General features: G+C 40.2%; 1 protein-coding gene across 1 annotated transcript in view; it reads left to right on the top strand.

The window, feature by feature from the left end:
* The window catches only part of ADAMTS5 (ADAM metallopeptidase with thrombospondin type 1 motif 5), a 46,517-nt gene extending 21,770 nt beyond the window's left edge, over positions 1 to 24,747 (top strand). The window contains exons 3-8 of the mRNA XM_037065138.1: positions 314 to 481; positions 8,853 to 9,136; positions 10,492 to 10,675; positions 11,041 to 11,216; positions 13,109 to 13,284; positions 18,065 to 24,747. Of these exons, the coding sequence (XP_036921033.1) occupies positions 314 to 481; positions 8,853 to 9,136; positions 10,492 to 10,675; positions 11,041 to 11,216; positions 13,109 to 13,284; positions 18,065 to 18,632 (1,556 nt within the window). The 3' untranslated portion in view covers positions 18,633 to 24,747. The remainder of the gene's footprint in view (positions 1 to 313; positions 482 to 8,852; positions 9,137 to 10,491; positions 10,676 to 11,040; positions 11,217 to 13,108; positions 13,285 to 18,064) is intronic.
* Positions 24,748 to 26,625: the final 1,878 nt, after the last annotated feature.

The raw sequence follows: 26,625 nt of genomic DNA, 5'->3' as shown, positions 1-26,625 counted from the left end.
TATGACATCATTGCACAGTTGCTTTGCAAATTCTTAATTCCAAATAAGGCTGCCTTTCTACGTATCACTGAGCATGTGTGATCCAGATGGATTATGGGAACATCTACTCCTTAGCGTAGTGTTTCAGATTTCCTCTAAGCGCTGCTAACGACATGCAGCTTTAATTTCCCTAGGGGTCCAGTCTCTGCATGAGAAGGTAGTAAAAAATGAGCTCATGCACCATTGGTGGGAAAATCAAGGGCTAGCATACTTGTCCCAGAGAAGTACAAATGCAAAATCACCCTGCCTGCACTTCCTGTGCTCTTCCCCTTAGGGCATCTGCTTGGCCTCTCCCATGATGATTCCAAATTCTGCGAAGAGAACTTTGGTTCCACAGAAGATAAACGCTTGATGTCTTCCATCCTAACCAGCATCGATGCATCCAAGCCCTGGTCCAAATGCGCCTCAGCCACCATCACGGAATTCCTGGATGACGGTCACGGTATGTATTGTCAAGGACAACAGAGGCTCAACAACAAAACGTGGGATTGTTATGAGTTTTATTTCATTAGGTCCCCATGACATTCATCTTGCCCTCTAAGACAATGGTTGTTTAGATAGTGTCAAAAAAAAAAAAAGAAAGAAAGAAGCAAGAGGATTGTCTGTTGGTGCATAATGCCAGCGTCCTTGGTGGCACTATAGCAATGATATTTTTGTGTTTGAATTGAAAAGTTCAAAAGAGAAGCAGTGTGGGCGACCACACAGAAGGCTTAGCTAGTGCCCTGAAATCCTGGCTTTTATTCCTTCTCTCACCACGAGCTTCCTGTGAGAATGCTGGCAGACATCTTGCATCCCTGCTATTAATATGACTCGCACAATTATTTGTTACATGCCTATTACACGGGTGTGGTTAAGAAGTGGGTGACAGTTCTGTCGGATTCTTTTTACGGCAGCAGAAAGCCAGGAAAGGATTTAGATTTGCATTCACTGGAAGAATTTGGTGTCATCCTGACAGCAGATTCTCCTGAAAGCAGAGTAAACACTGAGGACCAGAAATAGAAAATCAGTCTGAACAATGAGAAAATACTCTAAGAACTTCAAAAGAAAATCTTTGGCTTTCTCATCTAGATACAGTTCAACAACACAGCATGCTTTATTAAATTCTGTAAATCTAGGATTCGTGGATTATAGTGAAGTACTAAGAAAGTCACCGTTTTAAGAAATAATAAGTTCTGACCCCTAAGTAATATTTGAAGCTGGTGGTTACAAATTTCCTAGCACTTCCTATTATTTAAAAATACTAGAGACACTGGAGAATAGACTCAGACTTGAAAAAGATCTTCAGAGGCCACTTAGTTCATTCAAGGTTCTCGTTTTACAGAAATAGGCATATTCTCATCTCTTGGGTTTTTGTCTCTTAAAATTTGTCTCTTTGTAAAACTGGTGGTTGAATTGAATATGACAGAAAATCTTGAGTATTAATCGTCTGTAAATTTAATTCATGATGTGTGAGTCAAAGGTGGGTAAAGAGAATCTGTGATAACTGATTTTCCCCAGTTCCACAAAGTTTCTGGCTCCATAATCTCAAAAGGATTAAAAATTCAGTTTGTCTCAGACAAAAAGAAATTCTGCCACATAGTTCTTTTGTATCTTATAGGCAAAATCTGTTCATTAACTCATTTTTTGCTCTGTTAGTGGCAATGTTTATCCTTGGGACTTTTAAAATTGCCCATTTGTAAATATAATCCATGCACAGCTTGCTTTGAAATTTTCCTCAATAAAAAAAATGCATGTTTTTTGTTGATTGAAAGGACATCGCAATATCTCAAATTTAGGAACACCACCAAGAATTCATGAACTAGACCTTTGCTTTCAACTACGGTAAAGTGGTAATTTTCTGTTTAGCTCAGTTTACAATGTTGATTAAGTATTGATAAAGTCCCTAAATCAATGTTTACGTACTTATCTGCTTATCTAGATGATCGATTTGATCAAGTCAGTATCTAATGAAGTCCCTCCTAGGTAGAATCTTACTCTCCGCTCTTGATATCACTTTTGCTGGGGGCTTTTCTCGGGCTTTCTAAAAATGAAATCGAATTAAGATTTTATTTCAGCATCACACGTTACACATTCCAAAAGGCTGAGCTAAACTTTGAATCACTAAATGAATGGATTTAGTTGCTAAGGCAGCAAATACTTATGGCTAAAAGGGGACCAAACTTTTTCCTGTGCAAGTATTAGGTCAGTTAATTACAATGCTGTCCAGATTTTGTTTCTATTGCCATAATTTTGGAGTGATTCATTTATTTCATATTTGTGGCATCCGTGATCTTACTTTCTGTGCAGTAAATATGCTTTAGTATTACCTTTTTTTCAAACATTGTTTCTGTGTTTAAAAGAGCCCATGTTGAGATTTGTTAAGCTTTTGAAACAAATTTATACATTTTATATATCTCTCCAGGTTCGTTCCAAAGGACCTCATGGTCTATAACAAGCAATAACATACTTTTAGTAGAAATAGATCTAATTCACTTGCAATGATAAAATCTTACCTGAATTTCTCCTATACATATTAAATTAATTAATTTAATTATCCAAATTCTTTGGACAACAAATTCCCTTAGGGGATGTAGTGATTCATTTCATCAAACCTAGGCTCTCATTTTCAAATAGATTGGTTAGGCATTCTTGTGTTTTAACAACGGCAATAGAGAAAGACCTTTATCAATAGCCTATAATGAATAAAGCAATTTCAGAAGAAGGAAAACCGAAGAGAGGCCCCACGACGCAACGGCAAAGCTCAACTGTGCTCATTTTAAAAAGCATGCACAGCAGTGCTCTTTGTAGCATTCTCATTTAATGTGAATTCCAGTAATATAATAACTTTTAAATTACAACCAGAAAGACTGACTTAAGTGACAGTGTGGCAGTAGGAACAAATAAATGCAATTTCCAGATGTTGAGGGTCTGACGTCTTCACTCCAGAGCTTTGGAAAGAACCAAGAAGAAAGTCAAAGTCCTAGACGATGGAGAAGCAAACAAACAAACAAAAACACAAATGTTTTGTCGGATGGTTGAACTGGTATCATGAAAACATATCATAAAACCCTTTTTATTTTACTCACAGGGAATTACTCAGTCTTCCCGGTGGAGCCCATTTATTCATATTTAATAGAAATAATCTACTTTTGTTTTTTCTCTAATTTTCTGGGCCACCAACAATTTTAAGCAATGATATAATCGTGGTGGGGGCGGGTGAATTTCAGAGGAGGTAAACCGGGGGACAAGCAATTACGTCATTTGACAGTGAGGGAGAAACCAGAAAAGCTGTTGAGGTTCACCTTAAAACAGTAAAAGCTTAGAGGTCTGGTGTCATTTTCCAAAAGGTCAAAGACCCAATCCCACCAGCGTGATCCATGATGGTACCTCTATACTTCAGCATGATACAAAACTCAATATGTGGATAAAAGTGATTTTCCTTTATTTAGGAAGATTAAATTGTGACACCAGTGTCAAGGCAGCAAGGCAATTGCTGTTTTTAAATAGATGCTTTCATAAAATTTACACAATTGGTAGAGATGGTACCTAAAGAATTCAGTATCTGGAAAAATCTATTTTTGGATAAATTTATTTATGGGTAAAAAAATAGCTCATCCATCTCCCTCCTACCTCCAGCAATGATGGAGAAATAGGGTCTTAGAGTATAATTAAATTCAAACCATTTGATTTGTTTTTAAAATTATTAGCCATAAGGAGGTGGACATTTATAGCACTCAACCACTGCCAAATTTAAATTCATTAATACTGAGTGTTTCCTGATTTAGTTCCAACAAGAAATATGTAGCAATTAGGTTATGGTTGAAAAGTTAGTATGCACACACTAAAATAACTGTGCCTGCAGATTTGTGATTCAGAAAAAGAGAAGCCATGTCTCATGGGGACCCCCAGCCCCTGCCAGCCTGGCCAAGATACTTGCAGACATTCTGTGGTGTTTATACAAGTTAGCTCCAGGCAAGCTGGCCAGAAGTGTGATCCTCAAAAATAAGTAGAATCACTGGCAGAGAAATTGTGCAGTGAAAGCAGGTTATTGAATTTCCTTTCTTAAATGCTGAATAACCTTGAAGCCAAAAATGACAGCTGTGCCCCCACTGTATCCCTAAGCCGCAGGACCAGGTGATGAGAAGGCCACCACCTAGGTAGAAAGAGTTCAAGTGCACCCATGACACAGGCTGCTGAGGAAAGTCTACAAACAGCTTTGAAAAATTAACTTGGAGCATATTTAAAGGTCTAAGTTTACAGCCACTTACTGGACACAGAATTTTGGAGATAAAATGGTTTTTGAAAATCAATTCTCAAAATCGTGTCTAAATATAGACTATAAAGCTAGTAATATGACATTAACATTCAATTTCTTTTCATCATGATCAAAATTTATTGGCATAAAGTTGTTTATAACATCCTTATTGTATTTTTAATATTTAGTGCAGTACTTATAGCCTGTTATTTGTTTAAACATTTTAGGTTTTTTTTAAATTTAAGTTTAGTTGGTATACAATATTATGTTATTGCAGATATACGATATAATGATTCAACATTCATACACTTTAATACGTGATCACCCCACTAAGTCTAGCAGACTTAACATTCAGTTTTTAAGGTAGTCCTCATCAATTCAAAGCCCATTATGATAGTATCTTAATTTTCACCATAAATGTGCCCTTTACTAGAGTCTGCAAATAAGACATATATTTTAAGTCCATGGTGACGTACATGGTTAGAAAGCCAGGCCTCATCCTTTTACGTGCAGAACTTCTCACGTGATTTCACTGGCATCGTATCCGTTAAAGAGCGTTCCTACAGCTCCTGGCAGTTTCACAAACAGACCTTTGAGGTGTTTCTGGTCAGTGACAACTGTCTGTGCTTCCTCACTGCCCTCAGTAGTTCACCTGTCACGGGGCCGATACTGCACCAGCTTCTCTTTGGATGTCGCACATTCAAATAAAGACTGAAAGAAGAGCAGCCAGGCCAGGGCGATGGTGGGGGATTCCCAGGGACGTCAGCTCCTTTTGAGTGAGTTTCACTGGGAATGCTAATTGATGTCTCCCGGGCGATGGATATTTGGGCCAACACTTAATTTCACACCTCTGTAGTGCAAAGGAAAACAAAATAACCACAGTGTTAGAGACAGTGAAGAAAAATGAAAAGAATGAGGAGCAACAACCTTAGTCCAATAATTTCCATTATGAAAGACACACAGTAGTGGAAATCAGATGCGTACATATATATTGACTTCCTTACGTTTGTATATAAGGTTTTTTCTGTTGCATGTCCTGGAGGCCTGGCGCAACCCCCCAGCCCCGTAGTGCCCCTGTGATGTGGGAAGACCATTCTTTCCTTCAACTGCCCATCACTGCATTTACTTTTTAATTTTTCCCCTACTCTTGGCATGTAACTTAATATGTACAAACAAATGTACAATATGCACACGTTTCTGTTGTCTTTCTTTTAGAGACCAGCCATTTATACATATCAAATATTAAAATAAAAGGAAGGAAGGAGGGAGAAGGAAAAGGCAACTCTGCCGTTTGTGGAACACAACAAACAGACAAACATTGGCAGCAAAGCCCAGATAGGATTTCAGACAGGGGTGAATTAAAAGAACACATGAAGTAGATGTGAAGATGTGGCTGAGAATAAAAATAAAACAGGTCAAAAAAAGTCAGCACTAGACTGCAGGCTTTTAGAGGTCGATGCGGATGATACTAAAAGATTGATCAGTTTCCTCTTTCACCCCTCCCTGAAAATGTACACAGTTATTAAAAATTCTTTAAAAATCTGCATGTAATCCACTATTACGGAGATTTTAAATAGTTTATACTGAAAGATTTACAATAAGGTTTTTTTGATTCTTATTGCTCTGTGGCACAAGTCTACCATTTGGTAGAGATGCCCGCACCCACTTTATAGCAAAAGGACATAATTCGACATCTAGATGAAATTGGTAGATTGCATATTTCAGAGTAACAAGAAGCGAAGGCAGCAACAAAGCTTACTGTTGAAAACACTGGAGTAACGTATTAGTGGCAATTCTGAAATGAGTCATTTTAAGCAAGAAAAGGCCATCTCCAGGGGACCTCTCTGGGGAAGCCATGCAGCTGAGATACCAAACTTTTAAGGGTAAAGCAAATGTGTTATTCATTTATAAAACTCATACTTTGATATTAAGTTTCACACAGCGATGCCACCTTTGGAGCTGGCCTTTTGTAAGCTGAGTTCAAATTGTTTGCATGATCCATTTCTTTTCACTCACCATCCGCTAGTGAGGTAGGCAGGACGTCAGTGGCTGTAGACAGGCCCACAGAGAGGTGCTGAGTTACCTTGGCTGGAGACATACCAGGTAGGCCCCTGCCACATGCACCCTCACATGTGATGACTTCCCAGCTAACAGTTAGCTGCCGAGTCTTACGATCTGTGCTTTTTAGTAAAGGGGGAGAGTCTTTTAAAATGGTGCTTTTGAAGGCTTGGAAAGCATTCTTGCTGCCTCAGAGATGTGGTGATAGTCTGGTAACACCAGCGGTCCGCTCCGCGTGCCCTGGTTTATTTCCCCACAATGCGTTTTCATGCGGCGGTGAGATAAAGCCCTGCCGGGAGCCCCGCAGTGCCCCGTCTCCCTCTGTCTTCCAGAGCTTAGTGAGGCTTTCCTATCACTCTTTCCTATTGACTTGATGTTGATGTTTTTCTTCGGACTTGATGTTTTTCTCCCAAAGTTCTCTTTGGCTGGGTTCTTATTTTTAATGCTTTTTCTGGCTGGCCTTAAGAAGCTTTACCTCTTCAAACGTTCTGGCTCAGAAGTTAAATAGGAACTTTGCTCTTTATTCATTTTCATATAATTCCTCCATCACAGATTGACAAATTCTAAGGTATTCGCTTTGAAGAAAGTTGAATACAGAAGTTGTGAAAACACGTGCAGTATATTTAAAATGTGCTGAATGGTTCCTTTTGGGGTAGAAAGTAGGATTTAAATGTGATGTTCTTTCTTTGACTAGAAAGAATAACTCAAAACACCTTTAAGTGGTCGTTAAGTATGCTGGGCATTGTCGTGTATTTTTCTGGCAGCCTCTTATAACTTCCTTAGCTAATTTTCCCTTTTCACTATCACAAAGACAATAGAAGCGTTTCACAGAGCTTGAAAATAAATTAGGGAGAGGTTAACTACCTTGGCCAAGAACACAGAGCCCTTTTAGTATTTTGCCAGAATCAGACTTTAGACTGGGTGTTTCTACCATCAGACGTGATACCCACCATTTCAACAATCCCTACACATCTTGCTCTCCAGCAATAAAACAAGAGATCAGTCCCATGCTAAGCAGAGGTGGAGATGGTAAATGGTGAGGAGGGCAGGCACTGAGCTTAAAACTCTCATGGCTATGTGACCTTGAGTAAGTGATCTATCTTTGTGGTCTTCAGTTTCCTTCTGTGTAAAATGAAGAAAACAATAGAATCTGTTCAGGAGCCTTCACATGAGGATTAAATAAACTAGTACATTTCAGTAACTGAGCATAGGGTAAGTATGCAAGAAATATTGGTTACTTTTAATTCTCTTAATGATCAGCGGGTAAATCCTGAATCAGATGAACAAACAAAAACAAAACAGGGTGTTGGGTGGTATATGCTTCCATACACAATGGGAGAAAATTAGTGGTATTAGCTCACTGAGCAGGGACTCTTCGGGAAGCTTTTTGTGGAGAGGCAAGGCACGTCTCAGCTTCTGGGACTGCATCACTTCTGTGAGGTGCCAGCTTCTCTCGCTCACTTATATACTCCTCACATTACCCGTCAATGAGGACACCAGCTCGTTGTGGGCAGACACACTCCAAACACCCAACAGATAATAATTACAGTAAAAAATGGGCAATGGGCCCTGGCTGGTGTAGCTTAGTGGATTGAGTGCGGGCTTGCGAACCACACCATCGAGGTTCGATTCCCAGTCAGGGCACATGCCTGGGTTGCAGGCCAGTTCCCAGCAGGGGACTCATGAGAGGCAACCATACATTGATATTTCTCTCCCTCTCTCCTTCCCTTCACCTCTAAAGATAAATAAATAAAATTTTAAAAATGGACAATGGGGTGAAAAAGGAGAAGAGTAAAAAGATGAGCCTTGGCCCAAAGATTCTCTTCTTCTACTCCACCTTTGTTCTGTGACTCTTGAGAGCTATTTGTTAAAGACTCTTACCAGTCTGGGAGAAATACCTTATTCAGTCTATTTCTTGCACTCTGTTGGGAGGCCTTGGGGGACAGATTTGGGCAATGTTTTTGTTTTCCCAACATTGAGTATGTTTGCTAGCACGTTGTAGGTGCTAACCAAATGTGTGGGCATCATATCCACTATCGTCACTGCCAGTGAGTTGCAAGAATAAGTGAGGTATCACCTTGTAAGTAGGAAGTGGAAAACGGGCTATAAATAGAGTGCCAAGGAAAAACACTGTGTCTCAGGGTGGTAAATGCTTTATATATTATGTCTGTTGTTCATATTACGTCCATTATTTTACTTCCTGTAGGTCTGTCCCAATTTCTTTTAGTCCCTCAGCGCAACTAATCGTCACAAAATGCTTTCCAAAGTCATACCACTGCCATCATCGTAGGGACCCCTGAGCTCATGGGGTACCCGTGAAAACCTTGGGGGGTGTGGGTGAGCTCCCGGAGGCAGCCAGCCTCACCTCTCCCTGCCAGACTCCCCTCGCTGGGGCCTCACACTGCAGATCTGTGGGTGCATCTTGTTCCAACACCAGCTGGAGGGCTTCACTTGAACATCCACGATTTTAGTGGTTTGCAACCTGCGCACCGAACAGTGGTCAATCTTGTCACTCTTTCAGGTAACTGTTTGCTGGACCTGCCTCGCAAGCAGATCCTGGGCCCGGAGGAACTCCCGGGACAGACCTACGATGCTACCCAGCAGTGCAACCTGACCTTCGGTCCCGAGTACTCCGTGTGCCCCGGCATGGACGTCTGCGCCCGCCTGTGGTGCGCCGTGGTGCGCCAGGGCCAGATGGTGTGTCTGACCAAGAAGCTGCCGGCTGTGGAGGGGACGCCCTGTGGGAAAGGGAGGATTTGCCTGCAGGGCAAGTGCGTGGACAAAACCAAGAAAAAGTACTATTCGGTAAGTGATTTTCCTGTCCCACGATGCCTGGAGGCCTGAGACCTGAAGTGCATTCCTGTGACATGTGGGGACAGTCACCTGAAGGCTTTGCTTTCTACTTCAAGCATTTTTTCTTGAGAGATCTATTTACTGTCTCCTCCCTTGACCAGAGGAGCCATTTCCAGTCCTCAAACCATGGAGGAAATGCAGACCCTAGGAACTCTTCCCAGAGTCTATGTACTTGAGACTCCAAGTAGGGCCCGCTTCTTGGACGTTTTCTTTCAAGTTTGTCTTGGCAGAGCTAACAGGACCCATTGTTTGCATTCATTAAGGAAACAGCAGTAGACCTGACACATGGTTCTCATACATGCTCAGTGAGCTCCACAGCGGTCACGTTTCCCGCCGCATAGCAAGTTCATCTAGCCTTGGGAGCTGAAGGGAAACACCTCCACCCCCCTCCGATACTCCACTTCCATGTCCTCAACTACCACCTTACTTTTCGTGGCCCACGCAAAGCTTGTGTTTATTTTTACTCACAAGATTTTCAAAGTCCCTAGAAAGATGTTGCCTTATGCACATTGCCTGTATCTTCAAAGGCTGGCAGGTTCTCGGGCAGCCTGACACAGGCAGCCTGCCAACGTTCTGCACACGTCACCTTGGCAAAGGAGTTCACAGCGTTCTTGCTCTCGGAGTCTTAGCTGCCTGCTGCAATGTTTGCAGAGGGATAGACATGGGGTGTCAAAGCAGGGTGCTTGGCATGTGTGCCTGCGGTGTGGGTGCACCTCAGTATCTGTTACATTTTCTCTCTAGGGGCTGAGACCCTAATCTAATTAGAAATGAAACTAACCTCAGGTCAGATACGTATAGGCAGGTGGCAGAGGGCGTCGTGCAGATAGGATGTGTGACGTCAACAAAGGCCCCCGCAGAACTTTCGTGCTTCTAAGTGGGACAAATGATACAAGCACACGATGAACTGATGCCTGGTATCATGCAAAACCTTCAGCATCGTACGTTAAAGATGGAAGATCAGAGTGAACCAAAAGTTGACCAGGGTTCAGTGATGATTAACAGAAGGGTGCAATATCAGAAATCGTAAGTGAAAATGGCCCAGAGAAACCAGGAGGCAATCCTCATTTCGGGTGAAGCGTGCAGGACCTCTAGTGCAGGGGAGAGGGGAAGAGGAAGAGATGAATTGTTGAGAATCAGAAACACATCGTAATTCCAGAACATGCAATACCTATGGCCCGGCTAAATTCACTGACAACTTGACTTTGTGATGAAGTTTCCATGGTCACTGAAGGCACGTGATTTCCGGGTGTGCATTTTCTACGTTTTCCTCCCATCCGAGTTGAAATTTCTTCTGTTTTCCATTTCAGACCTCAAGCCATGGCAACTGGGGGTCCTGGGGGTCCTGGGGACAGTGTTCTCGCTCCTGTGGAGGGGGAGTGCAGTTTGCCTATCGTCACTGCAATAACCCGGCTCCCAGAAACAGCGGCCGCTACTGTACAGGGAAGAGGGCCATCTACCGTTCCTGCAGCGTGACGCCCTGCCCCACTCACGGTGCGCTGCCCCTCCCACCCCGCGTGCCTGCAAACACCGTGTACTCTCTATGCCAGCAGCCACAAATCAGGCAGGCTGTAGAAGGAGCTTGTTAATCTTACACTGCATAGTTCTACCAGTGTGAAAATCAAGAACACACACATGAGTGATTTTTAAATTATTATTATAAACAATTGAGTATTCAGGGCATGGGAAGAAAATAATTGATGTTGTCAACTCTGTAAATCAATAAAAATTCTTCAACACTGGTGTTTAAAGAGGCTGTCAAAGAAAAGGCTGAGCACCTTAAAATTATGTAAATGCACAAGAATATGTGTGAGTTTCCCAACCGTAGACTAACAACGTGACATGTTTGGTTTTTTTAGGCAAGTCTTTTCGTCATGAGCAGTGTGAGGCCAAAAATGGATATCAGTCTGATGCAAAAGGAGTCAAAACATTTGTGGAGTGGGTCCCCAAATACGCTGGTGTCCTACCAGGGGACGTGTGCAAACTGACCTGCAGAGCCAAGGGCACTGGCTACTACGTGGTGTTTTCTCCCAAGGTAACGCACCACGCGCTGTGTGCCAGATGCAGCCGGAGCCCTCGGTGGGGTGGGGTGGTACACGGACGCCTACGGACACCAGAGAAAACAGTCATTATTTTGGGGGTGGCTACATTTTGAAGGGTTTTATTTTCGTCTCTATAATTTCTATCTTTGCAAACTTTATACAATGAATAATTTTTTTTTGTAAACAGAACAAGTAAATGTTTTAAAAGCTATTTTTGAAAAGTGTAACTGTCAAGTCAGGTGAGATGTGACCTTAACTTCAAAATAGCCCTGAAAACAACTGGTATTTCCAAGGCACACTTTTAAAGAGGACTAAAAGTAAGGAAGCCTTCCTTTTTCATATCACTTACTTAAGAATTTTGCTAGTGATTCATGAAGACAGATTTCAAGATCATCGTCTGTGACCTAGATTTTTAAATGCCTTGCGCCCTCAGTACAAATCAATCAATGAGCTTGTACTTGTACACATAATATACGCCTGTGAAATTATCCCTTATTTTTCAGAGAACATTTTCTAACTCACTTCAGCTTTACTTCTCACAGCCAATATCATGCAGCAATTTATGTAATATCATTTATCTAAAATGCAAAAAGGTGCTACTTCATTTATTTATTCATTTATTTTTCCGCTTACAGTTTGCATTCAATGTTATTTTGCATTAGTTTCAGGTGTACAGCACAATGGTTAGACAAACATACACTTTACAGAGTGTTTCCCCGGGTATTGAGGGGGAATACCGATATTCCCCTGATATTCCCCTGATATATCAATATCTGAGTATTCCCCAGATATTGATATCTGATGCTATACGTAGTTATTGTAATATTATTGACTATATTCCATGTCCTGCACTTGACATCCTCATGGCTATTTTGTAACAACCTTCACAACAGGTGCTATACTTAAAACCACCTCCGTAACTGGCCTGCAGATATTTCTGACACATTACTGAAAAATAAGCTCATATCCAACTAATATAATCTACAAAATACTTTATCTTTGTATTGAAAAAGAGCACATTTTTATTTTAAAAAGTAGTAGAAAGGAATAAAAACAAAAATGTCACCTGGAAATATAACCATCTGGAGAGCTGTTTACCTGTCGAAGTATACCCTACTTCAAGTTATACACACTCACATACACACACACAGGGTTTTACATATACACAAAATAAACACAAATACATAAACACAAAATACATCTGTTTATATATGGCATGTTATTTATATACAGTGACATGCACAAGCCACAAGTAGTCCATATACATCCTGTTTTATAACTAGCTTTATAAAATACATTCATTCTTTTATTCAAATATTTTGATTGTCTTCCCATAAGTAGTTCTCTCTGACTTCCCCAGACTCCTTTTCCTACACTAATTTGTGTGTCTCGATTTTAGCATCTGCCAGTTTGACTCAACAGGGAAGGGTTAGGGTTAGATTTCCCAATATATCGCTGTAACAACAGTTATGCAACAAAGAAAGATATTCTGTGATCTTACAAGGCCGGCCCATATTCTGATCGTGACGCATGGGACAGGCAATCCCACAGGCTAAGTGAAAGGATCGTTTCCTTCGATGCCCTAAGGCGGCAGTGTGCAGTGGGAATCTGCGTGCACACGGAATGCAGAGGGATACCTTGGGTGTCCCGACACATTCGGAGTTAAGCTCAGGAGAGAAAGTGCATAACCAAGATCTGTCCCAGGTTTTCCAACATGTTAAGTATTTTTCCGTTGAAAACTATAATTTTTTTGGTTCCTTATATCTCAGTTGACTCTCGATTCCAGCCACACTCAAAACTCACAAATTAGAACGTGCTCTTTTACCAAAGAAACCAAGTGCCTGGCCCAAGTACTGTCCACAGCTAATGCGTCTCTCACATTCAGGTGACCGATGGAACCGAATGCAGGCCCTACAGTAATTCTGTCTGCGTCCAGGGGAAGTGTGTGCGCACTGGCTGTGATGGCATCATTGGCTCAAAGCTGCAGTATGACAAGTGTGGTGTGTGTGGCGGGGACAACTCCAGTTGCACCAAGATTGTTGGAACCTTCAATAAAAAAAGGTAACGGGATAGGACAATTGCCTGTATGTGAACTGAATGAAGCTTTGAACTCTTGCAAAATTGATAAAGGAGGACTCATGTTACAACAGAAGCTATCTGTGAGAGGAGGGCTAGCAGGGCCCCTTTAATGCATCATGAATATGAGAAGGGAAAGAGAGGAGACGAAATAAGCTCTGGTTGCCAAGTGGGAACACGTGGCATCTCTGGAAGCAGGGGAGCTATGGTGGCCGTGAGGTCACAGCCTTGCAGTATGAACACCGAGAAAAAAAGGCAGAGATATTGCATTTGAGCTAAATCTTGCAGATCCATCATTCCTGATACAGAATTTAGAAAGGATGGCTGGTTACCATCTTACTACGTACTTTGTTTTTTCCCTTCTTACAAACAAACTCCCACTGGGCTGCATGATTCTTGAGAAAACATTTCTCCATGAAAGCTCTAAGGTAATTGCTGTGGTCTGGACAACAGTCCCCTTTTCACTATCCTGGTTGAAACCCACTCTATAAAGAGTAATGTCTTCCCTGCCTCTTTTCATGATCGTAGATTACACTCTTGCTTTAACCATGGAAGTGTTTAAGGTACCAATTCCTTGCATAGAACATGACGCTCTCAGTGAGGATGTCTGACTCGACTGAAGAGTCTGCCAGATGCAGGGTTGGTGTCCTTGCTCACCAGGCCACACTCGTGCTGAGTGTTATCGGTGAAGCACACCTGTTGTCCTCACATCTGGGCCATGTTGTCTCTGACTGGAGAGGGACAGACACACCACAGTGATGATGAGGATTTACTTTTAAAATTGCCTGCCATGGCAATGTAGAAAATTACCTTTGACCTGATGAATATGTGTATTGTTGCCGAATTTACTCTGAATTAAAATGTCCATAGCTAGTCCTGCATGCTGGGGATATAATAATTATCCATCTAATTGTGTTTGGTCGTCTAAGTAGAATACCCTGCAAGTCCAATTATGTCCTGCATTTTTTTGTACTTCGAAGGTGCAAGACACCTTAAAAATGATCAATTCTAACTTGTTTTACAAATGGGGGAACTGGGTCTCTGAAAATTTAGCGTTTACCCAATTTTACATGGCTGGTGAATGCCAGTTATGTAAAACTTAACTTAGGGTCATAGGATGCACAGACCATTTTTTAAAAAAGAAAGAAAAAAGGACCTGGCTGGCATGGCTCAGAGGATTGAGCGAGGGCCTGCAAACCAAAGGATCACGGTTCAATTACCAGTCAGGGCACAAACCTGAGTTGCAGGCCAGTTCCCAGCACGGGACGCACGAGAGGCAACCGCACATTGATATTTCTCTCCTACTTTCCTTCCCTTCCTCTCTAAAGATAAATAAATAAATAAATTTTAAAAATTAAAAAATTAATAAATAAAAAGAAAGAAAAAAGGAAGGAAGGAAGGAAGGAAGGAAGGAAGGAAGGAAGGAAGGAAGGAAGGAAGGAAGGAAAGAAGGAAAGAAGGAAAGAAGGAAGGAAGGAAGGAAGGAGATTCAGGAACCAAATGAGAAGTAAAATTATTTTTATAAGATAATAACTTACATATTATATGTTACATATTTTCCCAAATAAACTTATACACTACTTTCGAATGCTAAGTTTAGCATTTTAAGGTTTTTGTATTGACAACCAATATCTGAATATTCACATCACACAAGAAAAATGAGCTTCGTGATGTCAACAAGCGGAAAGCAGCGTCACCACTCGCAGGTTGATTTGACCCGCATTCTATTATGCGATACAAATGGCCTGTTTAAGGACCCAAATAAGTCGCTGTGGCTTAGTGTGCTTTATAAAGAGGAACATTTTCCATCAAGCTCTGGCTCAGTAATTCAAGAACCATTCCCTCTTGAACAGTCACTGAATTTCTTTACTATCAGAATTCTTGAGAGTAGAATGATGATGATAGGAATTAATCTTTAAAATTAATATTGCTTTGAGAATCAAGTGAGGTAATGCATATTAAAATATTTCATCAGGTTCAGACCTCTTCAGAAATAAGACCCTACTCTTAATTTACTCCTCTCTCAATTTTCCTCATGTCAGTAAATGTCAATTCAGTCCTTCCACTGTGTAAGTCCAAAAGGTTGAAGTCACCTTTACTCCTCGTTTTCTCTCACATTTTTTTCCGTCAGCATGTCTGTCTCATTGCCAACAAATTTTCAGCATTTGGCTGCCCCTTACCACCACCAAGATCACTACAGCCCCGGCCCAGTGAGCATCCCCTCTTACCAGGACCAACCCAGCAGTCTTCCCAAAGGTCTCCAGGACCTTGCCCTCCAAGCCTCCTTTGCAGAGCAGGGAGAGCCGTCATTTGCTACCTCTCAGAGATCATGACATTCCCTGGCTCAACAGCCTCCATCTCACTGTTTCGTAACCTATAAGGTGCTCAAAGCTTTGGACCCTGCCATGTTTTGTGTCTCTTTGGTACCATCCTCTTCTCTGTCTCTGCTCCACCCATACTGGGCTTCCGAAGACTCTTAAATGTGGCAACCCAGTGCACGTGCACTGTGTCCTCTGCCTGGAACCCACTTTCCCAATGAATAGCCATGCTACTTCCAGAAGTCCTTCCAGTGACTACCAGGTATTACGGCTCAAGGTAGTGGCGACCCCGAAGGAAAACCCCCATCCCGATCATTACTCTCCATCTGCTTATGCTGTTCTGTGTTTCTTCACAGCTCTTATCAGCAGATACTGTCACATATTTGACTGAGGGGGAGGAGCCAGGGATCTGACATCCCCCCACCAGAATGACATCATGCTTCCTATTCAGGAATGAATGAATGTATTCCACCCATGACAGGCACTGATAGTGCTGTGGACGTACCTCTGAACCAAACAGGAGCCCCGTATCCTGCCAGCCATAATTCCAAATAGTTATATGAAAATAACTGTATTCATTCACAGTAGCCAGAGGAGCAGAGGAGTCAGGGGGCCTGGTTTCTAAGCCCGGCACTACCATTATATCAGTGCTGGGGCGGATTTGTTCAAACATTTTAATATACCCCCACCATGTGTGACTTTTATGGAAGGCAAGAAATCATCCCAACATCCCTTCTGGCTTTCTTTGAAGCCAATGTAGGACTGCATATTATCTCTTGATAGCAGATACTTCAAAAGAAAGCCCTGCGATGTAGTGTAACCCAAAGCGTATCACAGCAGTAAAAACAGTGGAAAAGGATGGATCGAGTTGAATGGATCAACAACATTGTCAGCATTGCATCTAGGGTCTTCCACACAGTAGGAAGCTCCAACACCTGTCAGGCAATCAGGGTAGACCAGACACCCAATAAAACAGGGCTCCCATGGGTAGGGGAGCCTCCTCTCCAATTCAGGGAAAAGGCCTGAGTGAGCGAAACACAGGTGAATTTTTCGTGTATGAATCCATTGCTCCAAACCTCTAAACTTGTGTATGAATTGGAAAGTAAGTAATTAAATTATACATACATCAGTCAAACTGCACACTTTACTTATTTCTATTTAAATAATTAAGAAAGTAAAACAAAAGGATTCCTTACTATGAAATTACTTATAGAGGCAAAGACTTTTGGCCATACATGACTACTTCTCTCTGGTATAGTCCCTTGCTGCTTAATTACCTTTTCTTTCTTAGTGTTTGCCACAGGCTTATGAATATCAGAGAAATTTAGGCCTTTGCCCATTTTCCTCAGCCAGTGATGGATCTTTATTTTTTTAATTATATTTAATTCATTATGCTATTACTATTACAGTTGTCCTGATTTTCCCCCTTTGCCCCCCTCCACCCAGCACCCCCACTCTCTCAGGCAACCCCCCCACCCTGGTTCCTGTCCATGGGCCATGCGTGTAAGTCATCTGGCTAGAGACCTATCTTACTTGTCACCCACATTAAAGCCTCACTCAATCTATCATAATGTTACATAGACACTAAGCATTTGGGGAAATCTGCTAAGGCATTAAAGATTCTTCTTTTTTTTTTCTTTTGTTGATACTGGTAAAGGCTGGTTACCCAGCTACAGAATTTTGTGTTCCGTTTTGTGTCCTGTCCAGGAAATCCAGAGTTCTAGTAGACATGGAAGCGTACAATAGACTCTACTGTCTCTAGTTCACCAAAGTAATTAAGTCTGTGGTTCCCTAATGAATCTGCACATTTGGAACAATGAGGAGCGCTGGGAGCATCGCTGTCTACACCCCGTCCTGAAAGTCAGGGATTTAAACCCCTGGGCTGGGGCCTGGGGATTCAAACTTTTACAAGTTCTCTATTGAGAATTTGTAATAGGCAATTCTAATAGGCAAACGAGTTTGAGAAACATGAATTTAAAAATGTCTATGAGATTGAGGACAGATTTCTGTTGTTTGTGTTTATGTTTATGCCAGTTTGTGCCAGGTGAACATAGCTTTGTAAAGATAATAGGATTTAATAAGGATGAATAATGTTTTGTAAGTCTTTAAATGAAGTCAGTAGAAATTTTTAAAACAAAGGCAGGTTGCTAACATTATCCTGATTATGAACATCATAATAAAAATGCATATAATATGTTAGTCTAACTGCAGTTTTATTTTAAGAAAATGAATTTTTAAAGCCAATTTTAAGCTAATCTCTTAAATACACTAAAACTTGGTGTTACAATCAAGTAAGACTTTTAGAGAATTTTTATTGGTTTATCGAGTAATTAAGTGTTTACTTCTTTTTCTCTCTCCCTCTCCTCTCTCTCTTTCTCTCTCTCTCTCTCTCTCTCTATATATATATATATTTTTTTTTTTTCCTCCGTGGACATTCCCGCTTCCAGTAAGGGTTACACTGATGTTGTGAGAATCCCAGAAGGGGCAACCCACATAAAAGTCCGACAGTTCAAAGCCAAAGACCAGACTAGATTCACTGCCTACTTAGCCTTGAAGAAGAAAAATGGTGAGTACCTTATCAATGGAAAGTACATGATCTCCACTTCAGAAACGATCGTTGACATCAACGGAACAGTCATGAACTATAGCGGCTGGAGCCATAGAGATGACTTCCTGCATGGGATGGGCTACTCCGCCACAAAAGAAATTCTAATAGTGCAGATCCTTGCAACAGACCCGACTAAAGCACTAGATGTCCGTTACAGCTTTTTTGTTCCCAAGAAGTCCACTCAGAAAGTAAACTCAGTCACCAGCCATGGCAGCAATAAAGTGGGATCGCACACCACACAGCTGCAGTGGGTGACAGGCCCGTGGCTTGCCTGCTCCAGGTCCTGTGACACAGGCTGGCACACCCGGACCGTTCAGTGCCAGGACGGGAACCGGAAGTTGGCCAAGGGATGTCTTCTCTCTCAGAGGCCTTCTGCCTTTAAGCAATGTTTGCTAAAGAAATGTTAGCCTGTGGTTATGCTCTGATGCAGAGGTAACTGGATGATTGATCACAATCAGTCGTGCTGAACACGAGGTCCACCTACAGCACAGAAAGTCACCCTTCGGTGGCATTGTCAACAGGAGTCCGATTATGGGCAGAATCTGCTCTCTGCGACCAAATGAAGAAGTGCACTATTCCATGTGACAGTGGTGACCCTGGAATCTAGAAGAACCTGGGAGTTTGCAAACATCCCCTGGGCCTTCAAGAATGGAAAACACTGATGAATGTAGAGTCAGGCACCATCTGACAACGGAAGAACAACCTTCTCCTTCTTGTCACCTACCTCTTACAGAATGTCTTCAAAGGCACTGTAACCATTTTCACCCACAATACACAGTAGCTTCTTTTTACTGTTTGTAAATACATTCTCCCTTGGTATGTCACTTTATATCACTTGGTTCTATTAAAAATATATGTGTGTACATATATATATATTTCTATAAAAAAAGTGTTTGACCAAAGTAGGTCTGCAGCTATTCTAACTCCTTCCAGTTTCTGGAAAGAGCTGTGGATGTTTTACTGGAAATTAAGATCTTGCTGCTGTTTTAATAAGACTTAGTAAACTTTCAGACAACAGGAGATAAGATTTTAGTCAAAAACCATTTTGACAGCACGCATCTTCTGAGAAGTTTTAAAAAGTAAAAGGATCCCAGTGTATCTCATTTAAATACATACACGGGTCTGGAGCATATGACAGCCTGCATTTTCTCAGGCAGCCTGCCAAATTAATGCGTAACTAGGTCGTAGAATTGGTGTGTATGTTGTTGGCATTCAAAGTCTAACCATTGGTGTCCTTGTGCTGAAATGTAAAAGGAAAAAAACATACTTCCCTGCATTTTCCACTTCTGTTTCCCCAGTTGCTTTCCCTCCCTATGACTCTCCTCTGATATCTCACAACATGTAATATACACACAGCAAAGAGTTTTCCGATCACATTCAATGCTCTAAATACTGGTACTCCTCTTACCAGCAAGCCTTGAAAATGTGTTTGTGTTTGCTTGTTTGTTTGTTTGTTTTGTTAAAGGGGTCTGTAAGACCTACAAGGTTTTCTACATCTTGTTGACTTAGTGTAATGGGAGGATTAGAGCTCATTTGGTAGTTAGCCACTTCTAGAAGTGATTATTGTTAATGTGGTTAGTGCAGAAAAAAAAGGCTACTCATAAGACTGTTTCCACACCATACAGGCAATAATTCCTTGCATTAAAAAAACAATCCAAGTACACTGACACTGCACTTCAGGTTTTTCCCAAGTAGAGAGCATTTGGTTGCACCAGTAAGTGTTTGAGTGATGAAATATGATGATTTCTGAGAAGTTTGTTACTTTTGTTTCCATAGCCTAAGTAGGTTGTAGGTCTGAATAGATAGGCATAGAAATTTTGTGCAATTACATGCCTAAAAATTTCTTTTAGACAGTGAACTGTATGCCTTCACCCCACAGTTTAAAAAATGGAAGGTGTTTTGTTTCATTGGAATTTCTTTTCCTTTGTGAAACATCACAAAGCTAATTGTTTTTATAAAATTGTATAATAATCATACCAAATGTGCCTATTGTAAAGATTTGCATATAAGAATGTTAGGGGACCATTGTTTGAGTTCCCTTAAGCTCATGAGAGTTTATTTTTATTATGAGATATTTTTAATATAAAAGAACTATGTAATTCATCTTGCTATATCACATTCATTTCAGTGGGCCAGGAAAATGGATGTCTCACTGTTTTAAGTATTTTCTTAAGAAATTATTTGGTAAAACAAATAGTTATTTTATGAAACTGATAATCATCTTTTGGATTTTTATACACTGACTTTGCTGGAGAGGTGGTCATTTTTTTTTCTTAATAAATTATCAGTTAGCAAAATGAGGTCTTTACAAGACTGGCAACCTACTCTCGATGGAGGTGAACCAGGTATCAGGGCTGGGGACAGAGCTATGCAAATTGGTCAGGAAAAGAATTAAAATTACAACTGATCATTTGACTATGCAGAGAGAACTATTAGAGAGGCCAATGTTATCTTTTCCAATCTTCAAAATAATTTTATCAAGTAACCCAACTATGACCAAGTTTTATTTTATCTTTTGTGGATATATTGAAGGCACCATTAAAAGATAATTAAAGAGCAAACACAATTGTCTCCTATTCTTCTCAATGCTTGATTCATAGATTTTTAATATGATTTATTAAAGATTCATTTTCCCCCAAATCATGAAGTTTTATCCTTTTCATTGGAACAATCCTAGAGAGCTTATAATGAATAAACCACTATTACATGCTTTTAAAGAATTTTCTTTAGTTTTTTGGTGTTTTTTTATTTTTGTATGAGTATCAATAGATTGACTAAAGAATGTATATCTAAACTCCTGAGAAAAAAGAATACAGACTGGAAACTGAAATTCAGAGAAACTGATAATAGATATAAAGAATGATAAGCAAAGGGAAAATCCTCTATAACACAATCAATCTAATTCAGTCCAGCTTGACTTTGGACTATTCCTTCTATCTATGTAGTTGCACCTCAAATAAAAAGTCTAGGATTCATGATGTTAGGGGCTACTTCCTCAAAAAAAGAGTTTGTCTAAAAGTGCTCAGGTTAGTAAGAATTTAACCTCACAAAACACTCCAGGTTAAGTTTAATTAAATACAGTGGAAGCCCCCCAAAATAGGACTTACTTCTTCTAGAAGAGAAAAGGTCAAATTAAGCCCTGTTTGGTTGTTTAGGGATTTAGGGGCATTGTAATTTATTCAACAAATTCAACTTACTTTGCCTTCCTGTGGAAACAGTTTTATTCCATTAAACTAAGAATTAAGGGATTAATCACAAACAAAAAGTTGCAGCACTGAAAAAATAATTTATTGTTTTTTGCAACTGGTATGTGAATTTGTGTGATAAAATTATTTATTCTTATTTAACAAAAATATGTGCAAATTCTATATTTAAAATGTTTTGCTGTTGTCCTACTTTTTAATTTATGCTTCATGTTTGTGGATAAAGTACACTTTGTAAGTTTACATGATATATAGCACTGTTTGCTTTTGTATTTTTTTTACAAAAAGCTTTCTGTGTGAAGCAGGCATACATGTGTATATTTCTCATGGATCCTTGTTCTGATACTGTAGTTTTCCTTTCTGAGCAAGTGTTAAGCTTAATCTTTCATGACTATTAGTATCCATTAATTCTAATTTTTTCAAGTCACAGATAAGAAAAACACTTATTCAAACAACTGTGGTCCAAGTTTCAAACCTGGGCACAAAGAGAGCCTGGCAGCCCCCTGAAGCTAAGGCACAGTGAGAGTCAGCTCTACTCATGTCACTGATACTCTTGGACAAAGAGCTGTTGATGGATTATGTGAAAACTGCAAGTGATATCAATTATAATAAAACCAAATATTGTCTTTGGCTGCTTTAGAAACACTCCTTGAAAATTAATATCACTTAGTCTCTGGTATCTGCAGGATTCTATAGATGAAAGCAAACAAATTGGGTGTAAGTGATTCCAGTGTCAGTTGTCATGGCTGTTTCTACCAACATGGGGTCTCCATTGATGAAAGGTGACTTCTTACTTCTACCAATGTCTCTCATGGACTGATAACAGGACCAGTGACGCGGAGGGACTCCTCTGATCACACTAGCCTGCCCCTGACCACGATTTCACCATCTGGTCGCAGCAATAAAGCAAAGCACCCTTAGACACACGACTGACCAGATTAACCTCTGACTCGAATGTTTTCTCCATGGACTCCTTCCTTATTATCAAAGTCATTGTCATAGCTTCTAAGACAACAGCCAGATTCAAAGAGGCCCAGGACTTGTGCTATGACTTCGAGTTCACCATTTGTGAACTAAAATTGAGTGTAACAATGACCAAATTTAGTTAATAGTTCATGGCTGAGGGTGAAATCTCATTGGCTTGAATGGTAAATATTACCACTCTATAATTAAATTTGAGACCATAAAAATACCATACATTTTTTGAAATTTCAAAGCTACATTCAAATAAATGAATAACCATGAGTACAGAAATGGTCACCCAAAGCTGTAATAGAACCAAGTCCAATGTCAAGGTGGTCTATCATTTAGATGTACAGAAAAGGAACTTGGATGTTTTCTCTATCATTTTTCTCATTTGCCAAAACCGGTAGGTTTAGACTGTTTAACAGATAGATCAATCTAACTCACTAGTTCACTGAGGGAAAGAAAGCAATCTTCCTAATAGTTTTCTGCTAAAAGGAACTACAGAAATGACTCTTCAAGTGATACAATCATGAAATACATCAATCTATAATGCATAATTGTGTTCTGGTCAATTAACATGTGGAGACATATTGAAGTAAAACCCATGCATCAGTGAAAGAAAAGAAATGGAGATAGACATGTGCCCAGACCAGAAAAGTATTTAATCTGGTAAATGTGTTTCCGATGCCACAATACCATAACTCTCAATGAAGGTGGAAAAAAATAGTGGAATACATTGTCAGAAGATGCTGTTTTCAAGAGAGAATAGGAGTACATGTTAGCTAACCCAGTTAAATGCACAGTCCTAATACTCTAGCAAAACTTTACCAATAAGTTTGCTTTCTGTGGTCCTTGTCCCATAGCTCCAACTGGTCCATATGGACCATCATAGGTCAAATGAAAAAGCAAATAATGGCCCATCATTCTATAAGGCACCGTCACATGGAAGTGATCTAGATCTAACACTGTGAGAAAAACTGACTTATGAATAACACAGGGCATTCTCTTTTTCCCCCATTTTCCTTTGACACATCCAATGAACAATTATACTTTTATTCCTGAGATGCTAACATCTTCAGCGATCAACAGTCAAACGTAGTATTTCTGAGTCACTATTTTATTCTATGTGACTTTTCCATTGTCAAGAAAGAACTAAGTTTGGTTTTTGTTTTGCTTTTTGGTTTTTGGGTTTTTTCTGTTTTTGTTTTTCTGTCAAGGCTGGGCACAACTTGATACTCAAAGTAGGGAGATTGCATCTGACGGTCATTTCGTTTAGCAGGGTTCAGTGACACACGACACGTACCTCGAAGATGTTTCAGGAGACATCAAAACTCGAAGAGCGGCAGGCTGGGGCAGCAGACTTTGAGATGTGTCATGTCTCATCACTTACTCAGACATCGGCGTTCTTGTCAAACATTCCTTTTAAACAGACTCGTTTGGTTCTTATGCACACACAAACTCCTGTTTATATTTTGCCTGACTTTAAGCTTTGCCACATTTTATGCCCATCGTAAACACTGGGCTAGCTTAGCTCAGTCTTCCTTCGCTTTAACAATTCACGACATATTCGAACCACTTCACCCCACACTGAGAGCGTATTGAGAATAGTAGTGTGTTGACTTAGTGAGGCCAGACTTTGGATTAGGAAACAGCTATCGTCTCGGGGTGATGTTTTTGCATTGTACACTCAGGCATGATGCAAAGGCAGGAGTTGACAGACACTGCTTACATTTGAGTCCCATATTTGTCAGAAAATCGTGCACATGTCTTGTAAATAGACTCCAGATAACTAAGCAGAACTATTGCAGAACTAAGTTCAAAGTCATGGGAGCAGTGACACCAAGAGTTGATCTCTGTATTAGAGTCTGTGAGTAAACTCAGGTAATAGACCTAAGCAGGTAGAAGCAAGATTTTGAAATCTTGAATGGTGCTTTCAAGACATAGTAAAACTTTGAAGATTTGCATATTATCTATAAGTAGTAAAATACAAGCTGCGTATTAGCCCAGATTGTCAGAAGCGATGGCACCGTTCAGTAAATGCAAACCACTTGAAGAAACACTTTGGGGAAAACTAAAATGGGTCTCATGTAAATGTCTCTTCAGCCTTGGCAAGTTTCAAACTGAAATCAACTACTGAAAGCATTACTGTGTCTCACAGCCTGCATTCCAGGAAGCTCTGTTATTCAGGGGAATCGCTTGAACCGAGTCATTTGGGGCCTGTACTGTAACATTTTTCATGGAGGAACAATATCCTACTTTGTAAAGCATTTCCCTCTGTGTGACTTTAAACTGTAAAATTAAACATCGGCTTTGTGGTTTCAGTGAGCATAATAAATGTAAACTGTAAACTAGGTCAAAGTATGTACTGCATGTAATGTTGTAGAGTTGGAAACTATTGTCCATTTAATTTATATATTCTCATAACAGCAATAGAACCCAGCCAGGTCTTAGTTTCTTAGAGGAAACTTCAGGCTCTCTGTAATTTCTACCATCTCTCCTTCACTGTGGCACAGACAAGGAATACTTTCTCTGTCTTAAAGGACTATGGAGCTATTGCTTCAAGTCTTCTTACCACCCCCTAAGTCTGTCCGGCATCCACATTTTGCTATTAAATTAGAGCAAGCAACATAATCTACCTGGTTCATCTATTTTTTCAAAGATAAACTTTTACTACACGTAAAACTAAAGAGTGNTTGTCCATTTAATTTATATATTCTCATAACAGCAATAGAACCCAGCCAGGTCTTAGTTTCTTAGAGGAAACTTCAGGCTCTCTGTAATTTCTACCATCTCTCCTTCACTGTGGCACAGACAAGGAACACTTTCTCTGTCTTAAAGGACTATGGAGCTATTGCTTCAAGTCTTCTTACCACCCCCTAAGTCTGTCTGGCATCCACATTTTGCTATTAAATTAGAGCAAGCAACATAATCTACCTGGTTCATCTATTTTTCAAAGATAAACTTTTACTACACGTAAAACTAAAGAGTGTAAAGGGTTAGGCATACATGGAAATTCAAAAACAATTGACATTCATGAGCAAAAGCCTATTTTTCACTAACACAATTATGGCACTATCGTTCCTAAGGATACCAATTCCTTCTAAACCTGAAATCATCACTGTTTAGCATGCACTGCAAACATTGAATTTCTCTCTCATATCAAATGACATTTCAGAATTGTGAACTTTATTTTTTCTTTTAGTAGGATGCTTGCTTTTTAAGAAAGAATGTAAAACACATATACTTTTAAAACATCATGCACAAACAGCCATCCTACGTGGCTAAGAGTTGTTGAACATCTCTTTAGGACAGGCACTGTGCTAAACACCTTACCAACTTTCTCCCACGTGTTCCGCTCCCTGACCCTCTTGACCTTGGCCTTGGATTCCAATATTACGGATGACCACCGCATCATAATAACTGTTCATGGTTGTCTAGCTGTTGCCAAGTGCCAAGCACTGTTATAAGCACTTTGGATATCTATTTTCAATTAATGGCATTTTAAAACATTGAGCGTCTCCAATCCTTATGGACTGTGAGTCTGATAAAGGGATTTCAAGGGCAGGTAGAAGACTATGTGAGTTTGGAGAAATGAGGGGAAGTGTTTAGATGCCCTGATGTGTGTAAAAGCAAGGTGGTCCTAAAATTCCAATAAAAATGCCAAGGAAACTCTGGAGAATCGGGCAAGCAGCAGGACTAGAGGCAAGAGCTCAGGGTGTACAAAGGACCGTTGTTTAAGGAAAGACAATTTGATTTAGAAAACTAGTAAATTGCTCGGAAGGATTTAAAAAAAAACTATGGTATTTAACCTTACAAACTCATTCACAGTTAATAATGCGGTGGTTCAGACAAGGTCAGAGGCATAAAAATGGTCCAGGGGGTAGATTTTAGATTAGGAGTAGAATGAACAAAGAAGTTTAGAAATACAGCTACAGATGTTTGAAAAGTCAAAACTGTCTTTAATTCCTAGATTTAGTAGGGTGTTCCTTGATTATTGTTTTATCTGTTCAGTGTTTTTGCACAGAAGAAAAGATTATTGGTTTTAACGTAGACACGAACAAAGGGGTGTAGCTCCGCTTTCCTCAGTTTCCCTCCATGGCCCGTTCATGGCTAATAGAATCAAATCCCCAAAGGATTAATCCTCTGGGACAGTTCCCAGGGATGAAAGAAGACAGGAAGCTGTCAAAGACCTCACTCTGACAGGAAGTCATTTATGTATTTGCTGTAACAC

This window comes from Sturnira hondurensis, unplaced genomic scaffold (assembly GCF_014824575.4).
Source record: "Sturnira hondurensis isolate 20B ecotype Veracruz unplaced genomic scaffold, ASM1482457v3 Scaffold0015596, whole genome shotgun sequence".
Taxonomy (NCBI): Eukaryota; Metazoa; Chordata; class Mammalia; order Chiroptera; family Phyllostomidae; genus Sturnira; species Sturnira hondurensis.
This window is presented reverse-complemented; position numbering and strand designations above follow the sequence as displayed.